The 20,204-nt window shown below is 39.3% G+C and overlaps 3 protein-coding genes across 4 annotated transcripts; 2 read left to right on the top strand and 1 right to left on the bottom strand.

The window, feature by feature from the left end:
* Positions 1 to 381: 381 nt before the first annotated feature.
* si:ch73-330k17.3 (IGFBP domain-containing protein) lies at positions 382 to 2,302 on the top strand. The gene is made up of 4 exons (XM_038706364.1): positions 382 to 794; positions 1,563 to 1,650; positions 1,736 to 1,931; positions 2,039 to 2,302. Exons 1-4 carry the CDS (start codon positions 446 to 448, stop codon positions 2,096 to 2,098), a joined length of 693 nt encoding a protein of 230 aa, XP_038562292.1. The 5' UTR covers positions 382 to 445; the 3' UTR covers positions 2,099 to 2,302.
* Positions 2,303 to 4,575: 2,273 nt separating this feature from the next.
* Positions 4,576 to 9,510, bottom strand: parp16 (poly (ADP-ribose) polymerase family, member 16). Of its 2 annotated transcripts, none has more exons than XM_038706652.1 (7): positions 9,386 to 9,510; positions 8,290 to 8,486; positions 6,820 to 6,957; positions 6,527 to 6,733; positions 6,203 to 6,374; positions 5,975 to 6,119; positions 4,576 to 5,176 (listed from the first exon to the last, which is right to left on the bottom strand). In XM_038706652.1, the coding sequence occupies exons 2-7, from the start codon at positions 8,476 to 8,478 to the stop codon at positions 5,041 to 5,043; spliced, it is 987 nt and encodes a 328-aa protein (XP_038562580.1). In that variant the 5' UTR covers positions 8,479 to 8,486; positions 9,386 to 9,510; the 3' UTR covers positions 4,576 to 5,040. The 2 variants fall into 2 exon arrangements, with proteins under 2 accessions (XP_038562580.1, XP_038562579.1); XM_038706651.1 differs by lacking the exon at positions 9,386 to 9,510 and adding an exon at positions 8,872 to 9,233.
* Positions 9,511 to 10,317: 807 nt separating this feature from the next.
* On the top strand, positions 10,318 to 19,870 carry scamp5a (secretory carrier membrane protein 5a). Its single transcript, XM_038707106.1, has 7 exons — positions 10,318 to 10,541; positions 11,390 to 11,470; positions 11,646 to 11,765; positions 12,758 to 12,914; positions 13,008 to 13,109; positions 14,717 to 14,834; positions 16,844 to 19,870. The coding sequence occupies exons 2-7, from the start codon at positions 11,464 to 11,466 to the stop codon at positions 17,030 to 17,032; spliced, it is 693 nt and encodes a 230-aa protein (XP_038563034.1). The 5' UTR covers positions 10,318 to 10,541; positions 11,390 to 11,463; the 3' UTR covers positions 17,033 to 19,870.
* Positions 19,871 to 20,204: the final 334 nt, after the last annotated feature.

The following is a 20,204-nucleotide window of genomic DNA, read 5'->3' as shown; positions in this document are numbered from 1 at the left end:
TATGTACACAACCTGCCAGAGTTTTTATTCAGAGATACGGAACTTACGAGATGTCCTGATCAGATAACCTGTTGATGTCTTTAATCCTTTTGTTCTTTCAAGAAATAGGTCATTACCTGATTGTAGGTGTGTACTGAATTACCCCTTCCAGAGGCCATGTGACTCCAAATACAAAGGGGGCCAGTCTTCATCTGACTTATCTAACAGTGTTCAGAAGGAAGAATTATTTCAAAACAAAATCACACTGTTGATAGTGTAAAGATAAGACATGGGATAATTAACTGTGTATTTACACTAAATCCACCCAGTGAACTCCCCCTGCCCTATTCTATTGGCTGCTGTTTGGGGGGTGGAGGTTGTGGCTCATAAACTATGAAGCCTTGCTAGTGTGTTGTCTCAGGGGCCAACATATATAAAAGGTGCTGACAGGTGTTCTCACCTCAGGATGCCGTTTGGTCAGTCAAGGATGTGGATGCTCTTCTGTTTGAGTGCTTTGCTGGGGGTGTTGGGGTCAGAGGAAGCGCCCTCTGGAGCCGCTCAGCAGCTTCAGACTCTTCACTGCCCGCCCTGCGAGCGGATACACTGCTCCTCCCGACAGGCGCTGAAGCTCCAGTGTAAAGGTGGTGTCACGACAGGTGTCTGTGGCTGCTGCCCCGTCTGTGCCAGAGCAGAGGGGGAGACATGTGGAGGAACATGGGACTACCTGGGCAAGTGTGATGAGGGCCTGGTGTGTGTGTACCAGGGTTTGGCAGCTGACAAACCAGATGCAGGGCACAAAGGGATCTGTGAAGCAGGTGAGATCATCATTTACAGCCTCAATTAGTATCAAGCAGTTGACATGCCCTGAATGGATTTTTATCATTAATAGGCCATGGTGAGCCAAATTTATCCATACAGTGACCACCAATCTAAAAAATAAAAATGCAGCAATGTCTGAATTTTGCATCACAAAGGTTTTATGATTGAAAATGTCTGTAAAGTATCAAAAATATGTACCCACCATGCAGAATTGCTCAAATAAATGTTTTTATTGTATTGTTAGTACAGGTTAATTGAAATATAACCTGCATCTTAATGTTATAGCTATTTTATATACTGTTGGGTTGTCTATACTATAGCAATGCATCATATTTTGAAAACTAATCATATGTTTGCCCCTGAAATGTAGGGAAGTAAAAGTTTAAAGTAGCATAAACCTAAAAAAGATCAATTAATGACAGCACTTGAGTAAATGTACTTAACTACATTTCACCACTGAGTAAGTCATTTTAGTGGGAATTGTGCCAATGTGGTAAATCTTGTTTATGGGCTATGGACACTGATAGAGTGGTCAAGGCTTCCTTTGATTCAAAGGTTTCTTCTAACAGTTAAGCCATAATTACACCTGTTATCTCTTCACGGTGAAAAGAGTTGTCACTGTTATTGATACGGTATCAGAGGTAGTAGAGATTTTCATTGGTTTGTTGCTGCTTAGAGAAATATGTAAATATTAAATTTGATAATGCCTTGTGAAGAGTCACACTTCTGTTTCTCAGTGTTTGTTTAAAACCTGTGTTGTGCAGTGATTGAATCCTCGGATCCAGAGAGCTGTCACCCAGAGTGCACCAAGGAATACTGCCAGGCCAACCCCTCTGAAATCTGCTCTGCCAGGTGACTGACAGAAAACAAGAAGTTTTCCCCTCACTATCTTCTCACGCTGCATTTTTAACAGAAATCTGAATTTCCTGCTCTGTAGGTTTGTGTCTCTGGAGAAGACATCGTGCCAGGGCTCCTGCCAACACACCTCCTGTTCAAGCTGTCTGCTGCTGAAACCCCCGCCATGCCCTCAGACCTGCACCCCCTCTAATTCTTCCTGTCTACACCGCTTTGGGAAGTGTGTGCACAATCACCTGACAGCGACTCATAATGGTGTATGCCACAGCAACCTACAGGTAGGTGGGAGAAAAGCATCAACAACAAATGGCTTATTTTATAATAAAGTTCTGCCTCGAAACACTCACTAATGCAACACTGTGTCTTGCTTTTTTTTTCTCTGTAGAGTACTCCCGAGGGACATTTTCTATGTTTGGTCCCAGCCTGTCCAAATGAATCGAGGTAATTCCCTTTGTAAAGAGAGGAAACCCAGAGGAAACTAGCTCATGTAGCAAAATGGAAATAAGGCAGCTATCTATCAACTTTGTGTATTAACTTGAAAATTCTTCATCCAGCAATCTCATTTTGTATGCAATGTAAATTTGAATTAAAACCTGTGAAATTTTATGTATTTTAAATCATGATAAATAAAATTTCATGCCATACTGTACATTGTTTATTTTATTAATTTGATGTGAACAATGGTGGTGTTTTAACCATTGATGATCAGGTTGGGAGAAGACAGCTGGAACTATTCCAGGTTTTATACTACGCTGTCATATATATATATATATATATATATATACATATATATATATATATATACATATATATATATATATATACATATATATATATATATATATACATATATATATATATATATATATATATATATACATATATATATATACATATATATATATATATATAATATATATATATATATATATATATACATATATACATATACATATACATATACATATATACATATACATATACATATATACATATATACATATACATATATATATATATATATATATATTGTTATTAGTGAGCTTGTGTGGTTGGTTTCAGCATTTATTTTCACACAGTTTATTGTATGTTTGTTGTACCTTGTGTTCAAGCCTGACTGCCAGACAAAGTTGCTGTTTAATAAGATTCACGTCAGTACACAAAATCCATCTGCTTTGAAGCTGTGAGTAAGAGATATGTATATTGAGATGTTTGAATTCTCTTCTGAAAATTATTAACCTCATTGTATTGGGACTCAATTAATCCCACAATGCTCCATAAAACATAGTGAACAGATGATGGTAATTAATGAAGCAGTAACTAGCATGATGCTTTGCACATTACCTGCCTGGGTGCTGACTTTCCATACAGCACCTTCATCAGGTCTTAATGTTAATGTGTCATATACTTTGGTTAATGACCAAATACCTGCAAACATAACGATATTCCCATCAACTGTTTTATGCTAATTAGTAAATGTTGACATGCTAACACACTAAACTACCATAGTGAATAAGACAAACATTACATCTGCTGAACATCAGCATGTTAACATTGTCATTGTTGAACATGATAACATGGTGGTGTTAGCATTTAGCTCAAAGCACCATCGTGCCTAAATAGAGCCTCATGGAGGTGCTAGCATGGCTTTAAACTCTTGTTCTCAAGTTTAGATTTCTACAAAGAACTCCCTTTACAGTGAATGTTGAACAATGAATAAGTGAACCCATTTGGACACCTAGAACAAGTAGAAACAATGCAGCACAATTTTAAGAAGAAACCCTTGAGGCAGAGAAATGAAGAGGAACATTACAGTCGTATTAGTCCAGTACTGGGTCTCTTCTCTTTGAATTGTTCTCATTTTGGTGAAGAGTCTTGACTCCCCTCTGCCATCGCTGTCCCCCTGACTGTTGGTTATTGAATAACAGACAGTTTACGAGGCAGCAATAATGAAGCTTGCACCGAAAGGGGAATAAAGTGTGGACCAACAATGGACAGTTTGTTCTGTGTCCTTCAAATGTGAGCTGTTTCTGTAGAGGAGAAGCAGTTTATCTGAAGGATTTCACAAGAAGGAATCATTTTTTTATACCAAAACAAAGACCTGCGTTTTCTTTCATCTTCTTAACTTGTCAGTCGGTTGCATCATTGAAGTATATCTAAATAATATCCGGCGTTCAATCAGACAGAAGAGTGTGCCAAAAGAGGGAAACATGGGGAAATGAATAAGAAAAAGGGTCTGTGTTGTCAGCATTGTACAAACAATGCTGAAATGCATGAAATTATTGGTAAATACAAGGTATTGTAACTGTTTCCAAATCTTTAATAGACTTCCAAGAAACATATATATATATATATATATTTATAAGTATCTAAATCTAGAATTTCATAATTTTAGTTAATAATTTGTCCTCTTACAAGGTTGTATGACACAAAAAACTATATAAACTCTCTTCCTTTTTTTATATTTCCTGTGCTTCTAACTGTGGATAAATTTAGCATATCAGGTAAATTTGAATAGAATGACAGGTTCTGGTTCCAAAGCGGGCCACCTCGGTTATTAATGCCATATAGCCATCTCACTATTTTTTTACTAATAAATACAGCAGATAACAAAGAACTGTCTGCGTGCCAGCTGTAATAAATGTGCCCCTGTTAGAGGAAACCATGTTCAGGTTTGAATAAAACACAAAACCCAGCAACAAAGGAAAAGAACAAAAGATTATTATGAAGGAGTGACCTTCAAGTAGATTTTGATGTTCGGAAAGCAGCTGCAGAGTTCTGCATGATTATGCTCAGCATATCTGAATAATGTGTGATGTTATAAACTCATGCCTAAACAAGCCTGACAGTCATTTAAAGTCAACTACACTTTTGAAGACTTACAACAAACTAACCTCACTCAAACCCTTCAAACAACTTAAACCAAGTATCAAAAGAATAATTTTATTAGCGTCAAAACTTTTAACTAAGGACCTGCTGCCTTTAAGAGAACATCCAGCTTACTTCTTTACTGCAATACATTTATCAGTAGCCTTTCGGTGATCCATCATTAGAAATACAGTATGTCAGCAAAAATTACCTCATAGATTTTTTCCTTCATTAAACCTAATTATTATATTCAATACCTTAAAGTTTCATTTAAATCATCATTTAGAAGAATGGTCTTATTACCAATATCAAATATGAACATGAATACACAACAGGATCTCACTAGCTGCTATTTGAAAAATTGGAATAACAGTAATTTTAGTTATTTGTACATATAAAGAAAACAATGATTGTAGAGAGAAAACTGTATAAAAGGTGCATAAAACTGCCTCCAGTCAGTCTCTGCTCAGGAAGGCACTGTGGACTACAAACATCCAGGCCATTTGTCCCATTGCATTATCACCTAAACAGTCTGTTCCAAAAGGAAACGAAGGTGGTGGAGTTGAAGGCACCGATGAATATGAGCAGCAGAATATAGAGGCTCATCATGATGGCAAAATGGTGTCTGAGGAGCCAGGAGGTGCTGCGGGAATGTCTGAAGAAGAAAAACACAACAATGACTTCTTTGCCTGCAACAAACAAAATGTACTCATTTACTCTGTTTCCAGAAAAACAAGAGGCCTGAATTGTACTATGGTTTTTGTATAGTTCCTATATTCTAATACAGTGTAATCAGAATTGTAATTATATGAATGATTTTAAACATATTCATCTATTTCTGTTCCATGTCTTTTCTATATTCCTATTTAAGATTTAACTTTTGTATTTCTACAAAAGGTTTAAATAATGTTGTTTGCTTTAATGTGTCTCCAAGTGTACAAGTCTTTATAAGAGTATTAAGTATTGGTAAATAAAACCGTAAAGAAAACTTCTAATGGTAATCATCTCAACACTTCACTGTTCACACTGAGCACAAGTGTACACGCTGAGCTCAGCTGGATAATAAAAGTGAATGTACAAGTTGTATTGTTGTGTTACGGGGAATTCACACATACAGATACAAAGAGGCATCTGTTACAAACCTGAAGCTTACGAGTGTGTTTACATAGCACGTAATTTACATACTCAGCTGTAACTGGGCAGTTATTTCGCCACACTGCCACTACACTGGCACATGACAAAGTCGATTGCAGCACAAGCGTGTTTTTTAAGGTTCAGCTCATAATAAATGGCATGCTGTCTCCAGTGTTTAACTTTGTGAGTAAATGTTTTGCAAAACACTTAAAAAAAACATTTGTGTGTAATTTGGCTTATACATAAAAACTTTTTCAGCATTTTCATCCTTTACCCACAAGTGATCTGCAAAACTACATTTGACCCAGGAGCTTCTTACCTGGACAGGTGCCTCCTTTGAGAGTAAACAAGCAGGTACTTGACTCGCAAAAGCTGATTGTTGGTGACTACAAAGTACTTCTGCGGTACTTCCCCTCCTTCGCTGTTCTTTGCTCTTGAGCGCTGACGGTCAATGATTTCCGAATCTGAAAAGGGAAACGATTTTCTGGTTTTAATCTGAAAAATGTATGTTATTCTGTGAGTCCAGTCAGTGACACGGTTAACACACCTTTTTTCTTCACTTGGCACTTAACATCTGGGTGATCGATGACTTCACACAAGGCAACACAGCTGAGCAGTGGACCTAGGAGGCTTTCTCGCCAGCCGCTGCTGTGTGGACTATAGAGGACAGCCATGCTGAGGTCACTGGTGAGGTAGGTCCCCTCTCCAAACACTGAGTTCTGTACACAAGATGCAGAAAATAAACCACATGGACTGAGTTTTTGTGTTGGGCAGAAACAGCACTTTAGTAATCTCTGCACCGCAACACTTACGCAGGTCTGTAAGCCTGTTATTGCCACAGAAGAGATGAAGCAGTGATGACTGCACTAACCTTGTTGAGGTGACAGTGCAACCCATTGTGAATGATAGAGTGAAAGTTTTCTAGGCGGCTCCCGTGGAACGCATAGAAGACGTCTCTGCCTGCCCTCGTCTTCTCAAACCTGGCGTTCATCTGATCGCAGTACTCCAGCTCAAACAGGAAGTCTGGCACTGGCGCAGAAATCCCTTCATTTTCCGTAAGGTTACAAAGTTTGGCATACTGGTAGAGATCGAAGACACACACTATGAACAAAAACACAAGCAGTAAAATACACTGTTTACGTATTTATTCTTGTAGTGGTGTACCTCTTCTTTCTGGAGTGTCTTCACAGCAAAGCTTTTTGAGGAGAGAATCCAGTGTGTGAGAGCCAGGTGATGATTTCCCTGTCTGGGTCGTAGTCTCACCAACTCTCTCACGCCCGGCAAAGAGTTCACATCTGCCAACTAGAGAAGAATACAAATCATGATCATATAGCCAAAACAGGGGTGGTCACACCTGTCCATACAGTATACCTTGTCTTCCCTTTCACTGTATCGTATGCACATCTGCATTAGGGCTGCAAAATTAATCTAATCACAATGTCGTCATGTGCGATAACATAACCGGAAAAAGTGCGCGGGCTCTCGCAGCTCTCGGCTGTGGCTCAGGAAGAGGAGCGGGTTGCCTGTTCATCGAAAGATCGGTCGTTCAATCTCCGGCTCCTCCAAGCTGCATGTCGAAGTGTCCTTGGGCAAGATACTGAACCCCAAATTGACCCTGGTGGCTGTTCCACCAGTGTATATTAGGCTCAGTGTATGAACGGTGAATTCGATGTAGTGATTCATTTAGCTGACGCTTTTATCCAAAGCGACTTACAACTGCTATTTATATCAGAGGTCGCACACCTCTGGATCAACTAGGGGTTAAGTATTTTGCTCAGGGACACATTGATGGATGTGTCACAGTGGGGAGTTGAACCCGGGTCTCCCACAATGCATGCATCTTATCCACTGAACCATCACCACCCCATATAAAAGTCAATGTCTAAACTCAGTAATTTGGAGTGAGTGTGTGTTTTATCATAAGTATCTTACTGTCGCCAGGATGGTCTAATTATACTCGGTTATAGGAACTACTTCTTCTTCCGCCTGTCAAAGTCATGCTTGCGCTACGGCTCTGAGAATGAGCTTCTTTAAAGTGAGCTGATGCAGCCCTTTACGTTTCCTGCGATTGAATACTGACTATGGCTGACTCACGTCTGGCTGTATTTTGGCTGTGAAGGTAATAATGACGCTGTGTGTGATGTGTGTGCAAAGACAGTGAAATACTTTGGCACCGCAAACTTCACTAAACATCTGAGATTAAGTCACAATAATATGATGATGTTATGAAGAGGCAGTTCTGAGCAGGATAACTCTTGTAGTCTTGTTCTTCACCTGTTTACTGAAACACTGCCACCTCTAACCACACAGCCACCAAGTGTATGTTTATCATGCCACCATCATGCTCATTGTGTGCATAAGACTGGGACAGGACAGGAGTATTTTTGTGAGAGAGGGATGGGACAGGAGTGAAAATCCACTCCCATATCACCCTCTAGTGTGCATGTGCATTCTTTCTAAACAAAAGTAAAAAGGTCACAATCACATTTTCTTTTCTGAATTCACTTATTGCCTTTATTGCTTACTAATATATCTCATTTATCTAAAATTAAGGCACTTAAAATGAATTATGTCAGTGTTTGACATAAAAGCACAAACGGTTCATTTGCTTTTGGCTGTCATCATATATCTTACCAGCTCCTCAAAGTCCTTACTGTCACCACTTATGTATCTAGGCGGGAAGGGTCTGAGCAAAGAGTCCCTCTTGTAGTTCTGTGCAGCAGCAACAAACAGGCTGCAGCGGAGGTCTGCTGCTACTGGGTCTCTGTGCAGACAGGAGCACACCAGCTCTCTGACCGCCTCAGGTGGGAGCGGTGGCTGCATTCCCAGCACTGCGGACAAAGGAGATAAGATAACGCACAAGTGAGCGAAGTCAAAAGTTAAGTTGATGTTATCACCTTAACAGCCAAAACCCATAAGGTGATAACGGCACAGCAAACACCTCATGACAATTTATAGGGGGGTAACAGAAATGGTTTAAGAACTGTTGTGTGGTGCCAAACTGTGCACTCCCATCAGAATCTGACTCCAATTAAGAATGTTTTCTTTTTGTCTTGGTTTTTAAAATATAAAACACTTATCATAGTCCAAAATGTGTGAAGGAGCAGGATGCATATTTTTGCAGCATGAAGTCGTCTCTCTCCTAAATGTTCTCTTACTTTGAAGGGAAGACATATTTTGATAGGAATACAACATTTTGCATTGTTCTATTATTACCTGTTCGTATGACAGCCAACTGGTCGGGCATAGGCTAACGTTAGCTCATCTTCAAATTTAGCAAACAGGTACACACGTAAGCTACTCGCAAGTTCGGCACTAACTTAACCTACGTTACTTTTGTTAGGATTTAACGTCTACTGTAACGGTCAACATCAAAACAAAAACTGACACTCCGATTAAAAAAAGCCCCATGTAGTTCCTTTTCTAGTGCTGACAACTTTCCTGGAAATAATAACTGACGTTACTGTCTAGTTCCTGTATTAGCTAGTAGCATAATGTTGCTCCTCTTAAACTGCCGTAGGATGGTGAGAAAAAGCTACGTTAGCTAACATTAGCTGAGCAACAACAAGTGAAGGGCTGCTAATATATCTATCGCCGAGTAACGTTACTGATGACAAATGCAACACTGTCGGACTACTTTGGGATCCTGAATATATCGTGAATACATCAGTGTAGCACATAAGCACATTAACTTGACAGACAATAGTTAATTATCATTATATGCCGTTACCTTTAGTCTCGCTCAACTCATAACACTGCAGGAAGAGCTAACGTTAGCTTTGGGAACTGCTGCGTTCATGTTCTGTAAAATAAAGCAATTGTGAAATTTTGTAAACAAAAACCATAGAGAAAAACACGGAAATGTAAGTTAATGGTAAAGCGTTGGGGGGGGGCGTGTCAGTAAATTAATACAGAGAAAGAGTACACAACTAAATTGGGCGACAAACGCGTTTGTGTATTTTTCATCTCCATTCTATTATGTGCCAGAAGCACCATTTACGAGGAAATGTGAAAGCAGCACTACGGTACTGGACTGATCAGAGAGCCTTTTAAGAGTTTCACAGCAGAAACAAAATATCACTCTCTCACCTGTCCCAACAGCTGCTCGGGACCACGGAAAGACTTGTCAGGTGCAGGGGCGTCAGAACAACAGTCCCGAAACCAAGAAGGCACGATAGATTGTAAATGCATGCATGCATGCATAAATATATCACATGTAGACCTACCACGTATGTCTTTCTGAGAAAATCTGCGTTTTTTTTAATTTAAAATAGTTTATATCCTTTTAATTTGTGTTTCAACGTTTTAAGCTGTATTTTCAGTTGTTTTATGCATTTCAAAAAGTCCTTTGAGGTGCCTTTATTAATGAAATGTGCAACACGAATAGTTTATTCGTGTTGCACATTTCACATCCTTGTCTTAAATGTGTTTTTTTTGCTGTAATGCTTGATTAGTATATAGTGTGCTAACAGGCAGCCAATCAGATCACGGGTAATGTCTCCTCTGCTTTTCAGCACTGTGGACAGCATCAGGAAGGGGCGGGGCTTGTATATTTTAAATTAAGGCCTATTTATATTTCTGCTTTGTGATTGGTTGTTTTAGGACAGCAACAAATCCCGTTTTTCTGTCCTGAGCCATGGTCCTGCCCGGGCGGGTAAAACCAGCGGAGGGAGGGAAGTGGGGGTATGTGCGTAAAGAAAAGACCTTACGTCACGTGACCGCCCCTTACTCCCAAATCCATCAATTGAGGAATAACCTAAGATATTTCTGTCTTATCACCGTTAGATCTGACTGTTTCCTCGGGTGCGTTTTAATGCTCATTAATCCAAAGGATGCTATTTAAACGAACTGAGAGATTCTAGCGACATTCTCGGACTAAACGGAAGGTAAGGCGTTTCATCGCTGCATTTTCATTCATTGCACTCCATCTGGGGCAGGATTGAAATTAATGTATTAAAATAAACCGGATTCGGGATCAGTAAAACCTCGACATCTGTAGCCTGGGTTGCTTATTGTGAGGAGTTTGTGCTTGACCTGCTCGGCGTCCGGAAGCACCGATGCACCGTGTCGCACAGGCTGAAGGACGCTTCTCCGTCGCCTGTGATCACGATGCACTGTGCCCTACTGCAGCATCACTGCCATCCGCTGAAAGAAATACACATTTAAGACATGTTTAGGGTCACAATGCATACATTCAACCAGGATCAGTCTGTGTCAAAAATTGCTTTGTTTTGTGGCAGTAAGATGCCCTTTAGAGTTTTACTCCACATCCACCATCATCATTGAAATGTGATTTACAAACACAGTCAGATAATGTAGGCTAGAAGGTGGTCGATTATAGAGCTAAACAAACAGCTCTACTAGGCTATATATAGCCCAGTCTGTAAACTCAATAGGCATGTAACACGCCTATATAGCGCCCATAGGTTATGAATACATTTTAGGAATCACGACAAGGCCACACTTTTTCCCACCGCGCGCGTTGCACAGCTGTAATGTGTTCAATAAAACGTGTTTAACTCAGTCGATTTAATGAATGATGCACCACCATAGGTGGATATGCTGGAAGGGCTGGGTACCACCTCTAATCAAAGCATATAGGAGGGATTAAAAGTCTTTCCAGTGAAGTGTGTTCCTGCATCCACATGAAGGCCTATAGAGGATTGTGGCCTGTTGCCTGGTGTTAAGAGAGTGATGTTGCACTTCATAAAACAGCTCTGTTCTTTCTCTGCAGATTGGTTTTCAAGGCAGCTGAGATTGAAGTTCTTGTGTCTCTTTGCAAGCAGACAAAAATACGGAACGGTCATCATGGCAGGTAAGCTTTCCTTTCTTTTCAACTACACAGTTGTGTAAAGCTGGCTGTCATTGCAAAATCAACCCATTTATATAGGCAAAATACTAATCATTCATGTTCATGCAGCTGTTTGACTTGATTTCTTTACGAATTTGGTGTGTGGGCAGCTGTGTTGAACTGTGTCTTTGTATCCTAGAAAACAACTTCCCTCCTCTGCCTCGGTTCATCCCCCTCAAGCCATGTTTTTACCAAGACTTCAATGAGATCCCAGACGGGTGTCGCAGCATGTGCAAGAAGCTGTACTACCTATGGATCTGTGAGTTTACCAGCAGTAAAAGTTTGTGTTGACTACTGGCTTGCAGTTCAGTAAACATCTGCTACCACTCAGGTTTCATCGCGTATGTTGCTTTGATCATTGTGTAAGCTGTTAACCTGTACGACTCAGTTTTTTCATGCTATGTCACTTTGTTTTACCCAAAATATGATGAGAGTCAAACATCATAGACACTCATAGAACTGTGAGACCAGGTTGACCGTTCTCAATGTCTGGCACAGAGCCAGTTTAAAATTTTTATGCATAGTAAATATTGTGCCTTAAGTTTGTTTGACACATTTGCTTCTTGCTCTGTGTTTTAACAAAATCTCCTCAAATCTAAAATCAGATTGACTTTGATCAAATCAGTCAGCAGAAAATTGCTATTTTCGATTATCAATTTATCGATTAAGGTATTTTTCAAGCAAAATGCCAAATTTCTCTGCTTCCATCTTCGTAAATGTGATTATTGCTGCTTTTCTATCATTGAAGATTCAATATCTTTGAGTTTTGGCCTGTTAGTCGGACAAAAGAAGATATTTGAAGACATCTTGGGCTCTGGGAAACTGCTTTTCTCCACAAATTTTTGTCATTACCTAGACCAGACTAATTAATTAAGAAAACAATTGTAAATTGTGTCCTTTAGTGATAAAGGTGTAATGTGTCAAATTGTAATATTCACATGAGCATCATGTTATATTTTTCATTATCACATAGGTTCTGCCATTCGAAAACAAGAATGTAAGTGGTGAAAAAGTAGATTAGTTCACACTAACTGTTTGGTACTTGTAGAGTAGAAATGGTGTGCTGTGTGTGCTAAATAAACTGTAGCTCCAGTCCTCATTAATGTATTGTAGCATTAATATAGAACAGAAAATTTGGTGCAGTGATTCAATCCTGCTGAATTCTGAGTAATGCAGCCTTTGGGATACTCGCCATAGAGGTTTTTGTCTTCAGTCTTGTTTTGGTCATTGTTGCGCTCTCTCTGTTCACAGTGAATAGTGCCACACTGGCTGTTAATCTGATTGGCTGTCTGGCGTGGATGTGTGGAGGTGGTGGAGCGACCAACTTTGGCATGTCCTTCCTGTGGCTCATCCTCTTCACCCCATGCTCCTACGTGTGCTGGTTCAGGCCCATCTACAAGGCCTTCAAGTGAGCTGGGTCCACACTGAGCATACTCAAAATCTATAGCCACTGCACTGCTGAATCACATCCTTTCTGACGTTTATTATCCTCTCTATCTAGGACCGACAGCTCTTTCAACTTTATGGCTTTCTTCTTCGTCTTCATGGCGCAGGTGGTTATCAGTATCATTCAGACTGTTGGCATTCCAGGTTGGGGAGTGTGGTAAGAATTTTTAACTGTTTACTATCCAACACAAATATCTAATATGTTTATATAAAGTGTAAATGGTGATGGATGACAAATTAAAAGAGAATAAACCACATAAAGTTAATTAGCAATACACCTTCAGAGCGTCAGTGCTCCTTGGCATAGATTCTTCAAGTCACTGGAACTCCATCTCCATGGAATAAACACCATTGTGTTACGTCCCGAGGTGTCTAGGGATATTGGGACATAAACATAAACCAGATGTTGTTGGTTTGAAAGGATATTTATTTGAAGTAACGCAAATGGGCCAATGGGTGCTGTGGAAATCAACAAACAATTATAACAAAATGAGATCCTCAAAAGGAGGATTACTGCTCTACAGGGGTACTAACAAAAACAAGAGTAAACCAAAAGCTCACTAACCTACAGCATTTGCAAAAACCCAAAACACAAAGTGCACAGCACCCCTGAACCTGGTGAAAACTAACATAAAACAACTACGGTGTGTGCAAGAAAGGTGTCCGTTATCTCGAAGCTTAAACCTGGCCCACTTCCTTACCTTCACACAGTGAAACACAGTCAAGACACAAAGTCTGGCACAGGTAACAAAACACTACTACAAGCTCTGAGACATGTGTTCCCAAGGCAAGCAACTCGGGTCAGATTGCTGCCCCAAATGGCAGACCCGGGAGGCTTTTAAGCAGGTGGTGGGCGTCACTGTCGCCCTTTGATTGGCCCGTAGTAGCATGCTACACCAATCGATGGCATGGTCACCGGAAACCCAGGAAGTAGGCGGGACCTTCCCTCCTCGTGCAGCCAATCCTCCGCGTGGGCTTGCACAGCCTGCTCAGCATACCAGATAGCCTACTCAAAAGCACAGGCAAATACAGGTGGGGCGGTGGCAGCCGTAACAAGTATGACCTGCATGCAAGCATATCCACATCTTTATTAAGATGTTTCCTTAAATTTGTCACCCATGTGTACTCAAATGATGATGAAGCAGAAAAAATAATTAATTAATCTACCATCACCTTGGTATACTGTACCATACCCAGCACTGAACAAAAAGTTGTCTTTATAATTTACACACAGCACAGTTCTATTAAGGTGAGAATAGGTTAGTCTACAGGGTTACTGCCAGGTCAATCTGGTTCACATAGGATGAAGAAAAAAACTCTACATAATTCTACATAAATATAAAGAACATCTTTACCTTTACCTTTAGCAAAGCCTGCAAATAGTGTACCATACTACCTTGGACCAAGGGTTTTCAGTCTGACACTCTGGCCCCGCTTCAGACAGTAGTGAGGTAACAGTGCACTCCAAAGCCTATATTTGTTCATATTTTGGAGAATTAGCACCATTAAAAGTTTGCCAAATTAGGATGTACAGACAACTATCACATTACTTTGATACTGAGTTAATAGGAGATATTGCTATACTTGGGAAGTCGCACTAAATCTGTCTATAATTTCTGAGTGTTCACATTTGACTGGTGTATAACCATGGAGGAGTTTGATGTTTTTGACGCAAATTCTCTGGCTTATAACAATGTTTACACATATTTTTGTAACGCACGTCATACATTTAAGATGTTACAACTCTTTTGTTGTTCCCATCAGTGGCTGGCTGGCTACCATCACCTTCTTCAGCACCAACATTGGCTCAGCTGTGGTCATGCTGATACCCACCATCATGTTTACTGCGGTGGCTGTCCTCTCCACCATCGCCCTCACAAAGGTGACATATACATTTCTGCTTCTTTCAGTAAAAAAAAATTAAGCTTCTTCTCCAGAAGCAGAAATGAGCAGTGTGTGGGCTCATGGGTAAAAAGGCTCTTTAAAGTTGAAATGTTTTTCTTAGGAAATATTAACTATAATGGTACTGCTACAGTTATTACACGATTATACTATTTTGCATGATTATTTACATATAAGAGGATAAGGTTTTTTTGAAATTTGTGGAAAATGCGGCTAAGCTTCAAACCTCTGGGTGGGCGTTTTACTTGGCAGTGATCGACTGACATTTTAGGTCCGGTGTTGCTAGGAGACCTGTTGTCAACTTCCGTGGTGTGCTACTAACTGGAGAACGTCATCACCTTGTAGCCCACATACACTGATACAAAACACTTATTCTCTCCCTATCTTCTATTAAATTCACATAGCTTTGGTTATGGACCCATGGTGCTGCTAAGTGTATTCCGAAAATTCGATAATTGTGAGCTAGCTAACTAGGCTACCTAGCTTCAATTCGGAAAGTGAAAGCTAATGAACTTGGCTTGCTAACAATTCCCACGAGAAGGGAGTGCTAACTTACTTTTTGTTCTTGTTATTTCAACACCTGCTGAGTTACACTCGGTGTTGTGCCACATTGTACAAAGCATAGAGTCTAGCTAGCATTAGCTGTATCTGTCTTTCATGGGTCCAACTGTTGGTGATGGCAAATCATCAGACTGTTAAAACTTGAGTATGAGTAACTTACATTTACATTACATTTACTCATTTGGCAGACGCTTTTATCCAAAGCGACTTACATTTGAGGAACAACATACAAGCATCAACATAGAATCAAATACAGATCTACAACTGACAATAAATACTAGTAAGAGCTCATAGTACATATCGCATCAATGGGGTAAATACCTAGGGAAGGAAGTAAGAGTTAACAAAAAGTGCAATCAATACAAGATCATTGTAGGGGATAGAAGAAGAAGAGCACAGGAAGTGCATGTTAGAGGTTAGGAACTTGTATAAGTCCTGGCAAATTCACGTGGCACTTAATGCTAAAGTGCCTGAAAACCAAACCAATTTGGAGGCCCCACATCAGCTAAAGGTCATTGTTAAGTGTAATTAAACTGGATATATGGTGCTATATTGTCAATGCACTGTATTTAAATCCTCAACAACCAACTCCATAAAATCATATAACTGTCTTGATGACGTCAACACTTGCAAGTTGTTAACATGGCAACTTGTCCCATCTTTACCTGCCTCACTTGAATTCAGTTCACTTTGATTTAAAATGAATAAAAATAACATACTTTTACGATTGCAAATGCTGCAGCCTCCTCTGACGGCATTTTCACAAGTTTGAAAATAGGTTGATGGTACCTCCACCTCCGCTTCGTAGCTAAGATGGCGACCAATGAGGGTGAAAAGAGTCCAGCATTCCACGCTCAACTTTTTCACCATTATGAGTAAACCATCCGGGTACCGGAAACCGGACTTATTTTGTAGTAGTGTAACCGGATGTTGTATATTGATCATTGCTAACGTGACCGGATGTTGCATATACATTGTTGCTAACTTGACCGCAGAGCTTTACATGTCTAAAAATTATGCAAAAGGGGTACCCAAGGCATTAAAAAGCGACACCAAGGGGTCTTGATGAAGCGTCCATACGTGACAAGTTGGGAGGGAAAATCTGATGTCAAATCACAGATGGGACTAAGCAAAGGCTAACGTCCATCACCTGGGTGCATTGCTACCAATATGGCTGTTGGAAGTTAAGTGATAAAATGGACTATTTTTAACTCATCAATTAAACAATTAAAGTACCGACATCATCAGTGGTACAAAAAATTCATGCCCTCTAGAGAACACTAATGTAGGGGCGGCAGACAAATTAATAATAAATAAAAAAACTTTACTTATTTGCAAAAAGAAAATTTATTTCAGTTCCATTTTAATTCTGTAAAACATTAATTTCCTGAAGCACAGTAACAATGCTAAAGTACCTTTACTTTGCAGGTTCATAACTTCTACCGTGGCAGTGGTGGCAGCTTGGGTAAGGCCCAGGAGGAGTGGACCACTGGGGCCTGGAAGAACCCCCACGTCCAGCAGGCAGCTCAGCAGGCAGCCATGGGAGCTGCACAGGGAGCTATGCAGCAGAACCAGTACTCAGCAGCACCCACCTACAACTACGACGACCCAATGTAGGACAGAGGAGGGGGACCACACTGCCGTGTGGGAGAGATACAAAGGGATCAATTAAGAACACATTTCAGAATTAGGTGCCCTTCATTATAACATTGTACAAGCTGAATTTAAACAGAACAATGTAGAGAAAAGTCAAGTTTGGCCTATTGAATTCTGATATACGTGGGAGTTAATAGTCAGTTACATTTAAACCAGCAGCCAGTTATTAAAGAGCTGTTGTCTGTTTTTTTAATCTCTAATGCTGCCCAATTTTAGCTGGTAAATGTGTGTGTTGCTTTCCAACGGAGACACATAATATAGCTAAAACCAACAAGCCTCTGCCCTTGTCACACTTTAAAATCATCTTTTAACTACCTTAAATATGTTTTTTTTTAATGTACTGTAGTAGCTACATTGTTAGAAGTGTTTATTTTAATTCGCCTTGAAGGTCACAACATTTGCCCCTCAGTTGCTGTACTGTTGTTGTTTGCCACTCAGCTGACAAGTGTCATATACAACATGTCCAAAAAACATGATTTCCCATTAAAGCAATGGATTGACAGTTTGGGAAATTCACCAATTTGCTTTCATGCTGTGAGTTAGATGAGAAGACTGATATCCAGCAAGGAAGAGTGGAATTCCAGCAAGAAAGCAGACAGTGTCAAGCTATTCCTTTAAGTTTAGGGTACAATTCAACCATATTTATTTGGGAGGATTGTTATCCTTTAAATATTGGCCAAGAAATTCAACGTCTTTTTCTTACTCTGTATGTAAACTTTGTTACTTTTTTGTTGAAAAAGAAAAAGTTGAACTTGGCCAAAATCTCGACAATTGAATCAGCATTTCAAAATATAGCAAAATCTAATCAAAATTAAATAATTTGTCTCTAAAATCAGAAGACAAATTAGAAGGTACTGGGAATATTTAAATCCCATAGAAAACCTTTGACAGTTAGTGTTTTGGTGACCTGATGATGTTTTGTTTTTTTTACTGATCTGCGTCAGTGAACCTTTCAGACTAATTTAACATTTCCTTTACATTCTCAGGAAAGGTGTGACAGCTGGTTTTAAGTTCTACCTGTAAATCCCTTTCAGTGTCAACATACCGGGCTTTTGTCTCCTTTTATCACCATTATTCAAACATTCGGGGTGTTTAGTTTCGCCAGTACACACTGGTTATGTGTTTAGCTGGTTGATTTCAGTTAAATTAATTATTATTACATATTAAAGTGAAGCACATGCAGTATTTAGGATTGCAGCTCATTGGAAAAAACATTCCAAATTAATGTTGTACAGGTTAAATGTGAAAGAAAACCTTAACACTTGCAGTTTGGAAAAACAGTAAATATTAAAAATCATTGTTGTAGGTGGTCATAGCATTGTATGAAGTGATGGATGTTCTCCCCCTTTGGCAAATTCTCCCACTTACCCCTACATGTAAATGCTTAAATGACTTACTTGTTTCTGAAGCTCTGGATTTCAGGCCTTAGTGTGTCATTTCGTGGCTGTTGGTGTTATTCCATGAGTAGGTGTAATATGATATTTATAAAAAAGAAAATTCAAGCCATTTATTTCTTTATGAAGTGAAATTGAAAGAGAGGATATTTGTGTGTAGCCCTCGTGAGGCCTGACAGTGTCATTTTGATTTCAGTGGAAAGATGTTTGCCTCGTGTCACTCAAGTCTTGTTTGAAAACTTCTTCAAGATTCAGTAGATGGTTATTACAGTAATACAGTATTAGACTTGAAACAGATGTGAAGATCAGTATCCGAGTGCTCGTTATTTCAAAAACCTGTGAGTCGTCTTGTCTGATTGTGATGGTGTGGTATTCAATAGGCTGTTTGTTGTTTTACTTTTTTGTTGTTGTTTTTTGTACCACCCTATTTTTTGTTTGTGTCTATTTTGGATGATGTATGGATGAGCACATGTTCGGTGTGTCTTTCCATGGCTGTGGCTAACAGTTTTTTTGTTGTTTTTTTTACTTTATGGAAATTTTTAAGTCACTTTTGCACTGGGTTACCTGTTGACATCAGTGCAAACTTAATTCACAGTGAATCACAGTGGAGCAATATTAACATAGATATATTTAACTGTAGAATTATTAGGATCAATTGGGATCCTGTTGTGCAGGCTTCAAATATAGACATGAATAGCAAACGGATCATAACATAAAAGTGTTTTGAATTTTAAAATGGGCCTGTTTTTAAGTTGGACAACACTATTATAATTTAACAATCGCATAACATTTTCACCAGCAGATGCACATACAGTAGTTATGAAGTATAACCCTGTAAACTGTACCATTCACATGCTCATCTGTGAGCAAAAGTATTGCTGATCAGTTCTTTAGATTAAGTGTAAAGTGTGTACAAAGATGAACAAGCACGCTACTTTTCTCTGTGTGTAGTGAGTTACCATGGTCTTTGAAGAAATTTGGCCCTGTCCAGACTTTCTACCATGTGTACATACAGCACAGTTTATTTGATTATGGAAATTACATCTGTATAGTTCTCGTGTAGCAAGAACTGCACTGCACTGGACAGCTATTACTCTGCATTTCACATCGCTGTATCAAAGCTTCTGAAAGCCATTCCCCATTAACTCCCCTATGTTTCCACATGTATTGTAGGTTGTATTATGATGTACCATATCTTAACTAGATATAAATATATAAGTACTTGAGGTGAGGGAAATATTTGCCATGGATAAACACATTCTGTAGAAACATGCTCTAATGAGGTGAGTGAAACGTTTGAGGAGGCTGTGTCTCCATGAATGAAGTAAATGAGGAATACATTTTTGTGTATTACTTTTGTATTATTTGGTCTTACCCTAATAGATATTAAACAATTCTTGTTGCATCCTGGTTTGTCATTTGATGAGTTTGCATACAGGTCTTCTGCATATGTTCACCAGAATTTCCCCATTATTGCTGCAGATGTAGAACCACAAATTTCCATATTAGGGGATTTTTAAGTTTGAAAGCATGAAAAAAGACTTTTAACACCAAAAAGCAATTGACTTTTAATGTAATTTACATATTGAAACACACAGCTAATACACCTGTCTATCCAAATAAGGTTTCTAAGCTTCATTAACCAAATTTGAATGGTCAATTCGTGCCCTTGGTTAAAATGCTAAAGTGCGCGTGACTCTTGATGAATACTCATGTGTTGGTAAAGTGTTGAATCATTT

Source organism: Micropterus salmoides, unplaced genomic scaffold (assembly GCF_014851395.1).
Source record: "Micropterus salmoides isolate LMB-PRFRI ecotype aquatic unplaced genomic scaffold, ASM1485139v1 Ms_hic_scaffold_8, whole genome shotgun sequence".
Lineage (NCBI taxonomy): Eukaryota > Metazoa > Chordata > Actinopteri > Centrarchiformes > Centrarchidae > Micropterus > Micropterus salmoides.
This window is presented reverse-complemented; position numbering and strand designations above follow the sequence as displayed.

What these genes read in the sequence shown, in the direction of transcription:
- scamp5a (XM_038707106.1), top strand. An exon ending in ATTCCAGGTTGGGGAGTGTG is followed by an intron (nt 13,110 to 14,716) that starts GTAAGAATTTTT and finishes TGTTCCCATCAG; the next exon opens with TGGCTGGCTGGCTACCATCA. An exon ending in CCACCATCGCCCTCACAAAG is followed by an intron (nt 14,835 to 16,843) that starts GTGACATATACA and finishes TTTACTTTGCAG; the next exon opens with GTTCATAACTTCTACCGTGG.
- si:ch73-330k17.3 (XM_038706364.1), top strand. Translation starts at nt 446, where the DNA reads ATGCCGTTTGGTCAGTCAAGGATGTGGATGCTCTTCTGTTTGAGTGCT. An exon ending in CAAAGGGATCTGTGAAGCAG is followed by an intron (nt 795 to 1,562) that starts GTGAGATCATCA and finishes TGTGTTGTGCAG; the next exon opens with TGATTGAATCCTCGGATCCA. An exon ending in TCTGAAATCTGCTCTGCCAG is followed by an intron (nt 1,651 to 1,735) that starts GTGACTGACAGA and finishes CCTGCTCTGTAG; the next exon opens with GTTTGTGTCTCTGGAGAAGA.
- parp16 (XM_038706651.1), bottom strand. Translation starts at nt 8,902, where the DNA reads ATGCCCGACCAGTTGGCTGTCATACGAACAG. An exon ending in GTTGGCTGTCATACGAACAG is followed by an intron (nt 8,487 to 8,871) that starts GTAATAATAGAA and finishes CTTTGTCCGCAG; the next exon opens with TGCTGGGAATGCAGCCACCG. An exon ending in TGCACTGTCACCTCAACAAG is followed by an intron (nt 6,375 to 6,526) that starts GTTAGTGCAGTC and finishes TCTTGTGTACAG; the next exon opens with AACTCAGTGTTTGGAGAGGG.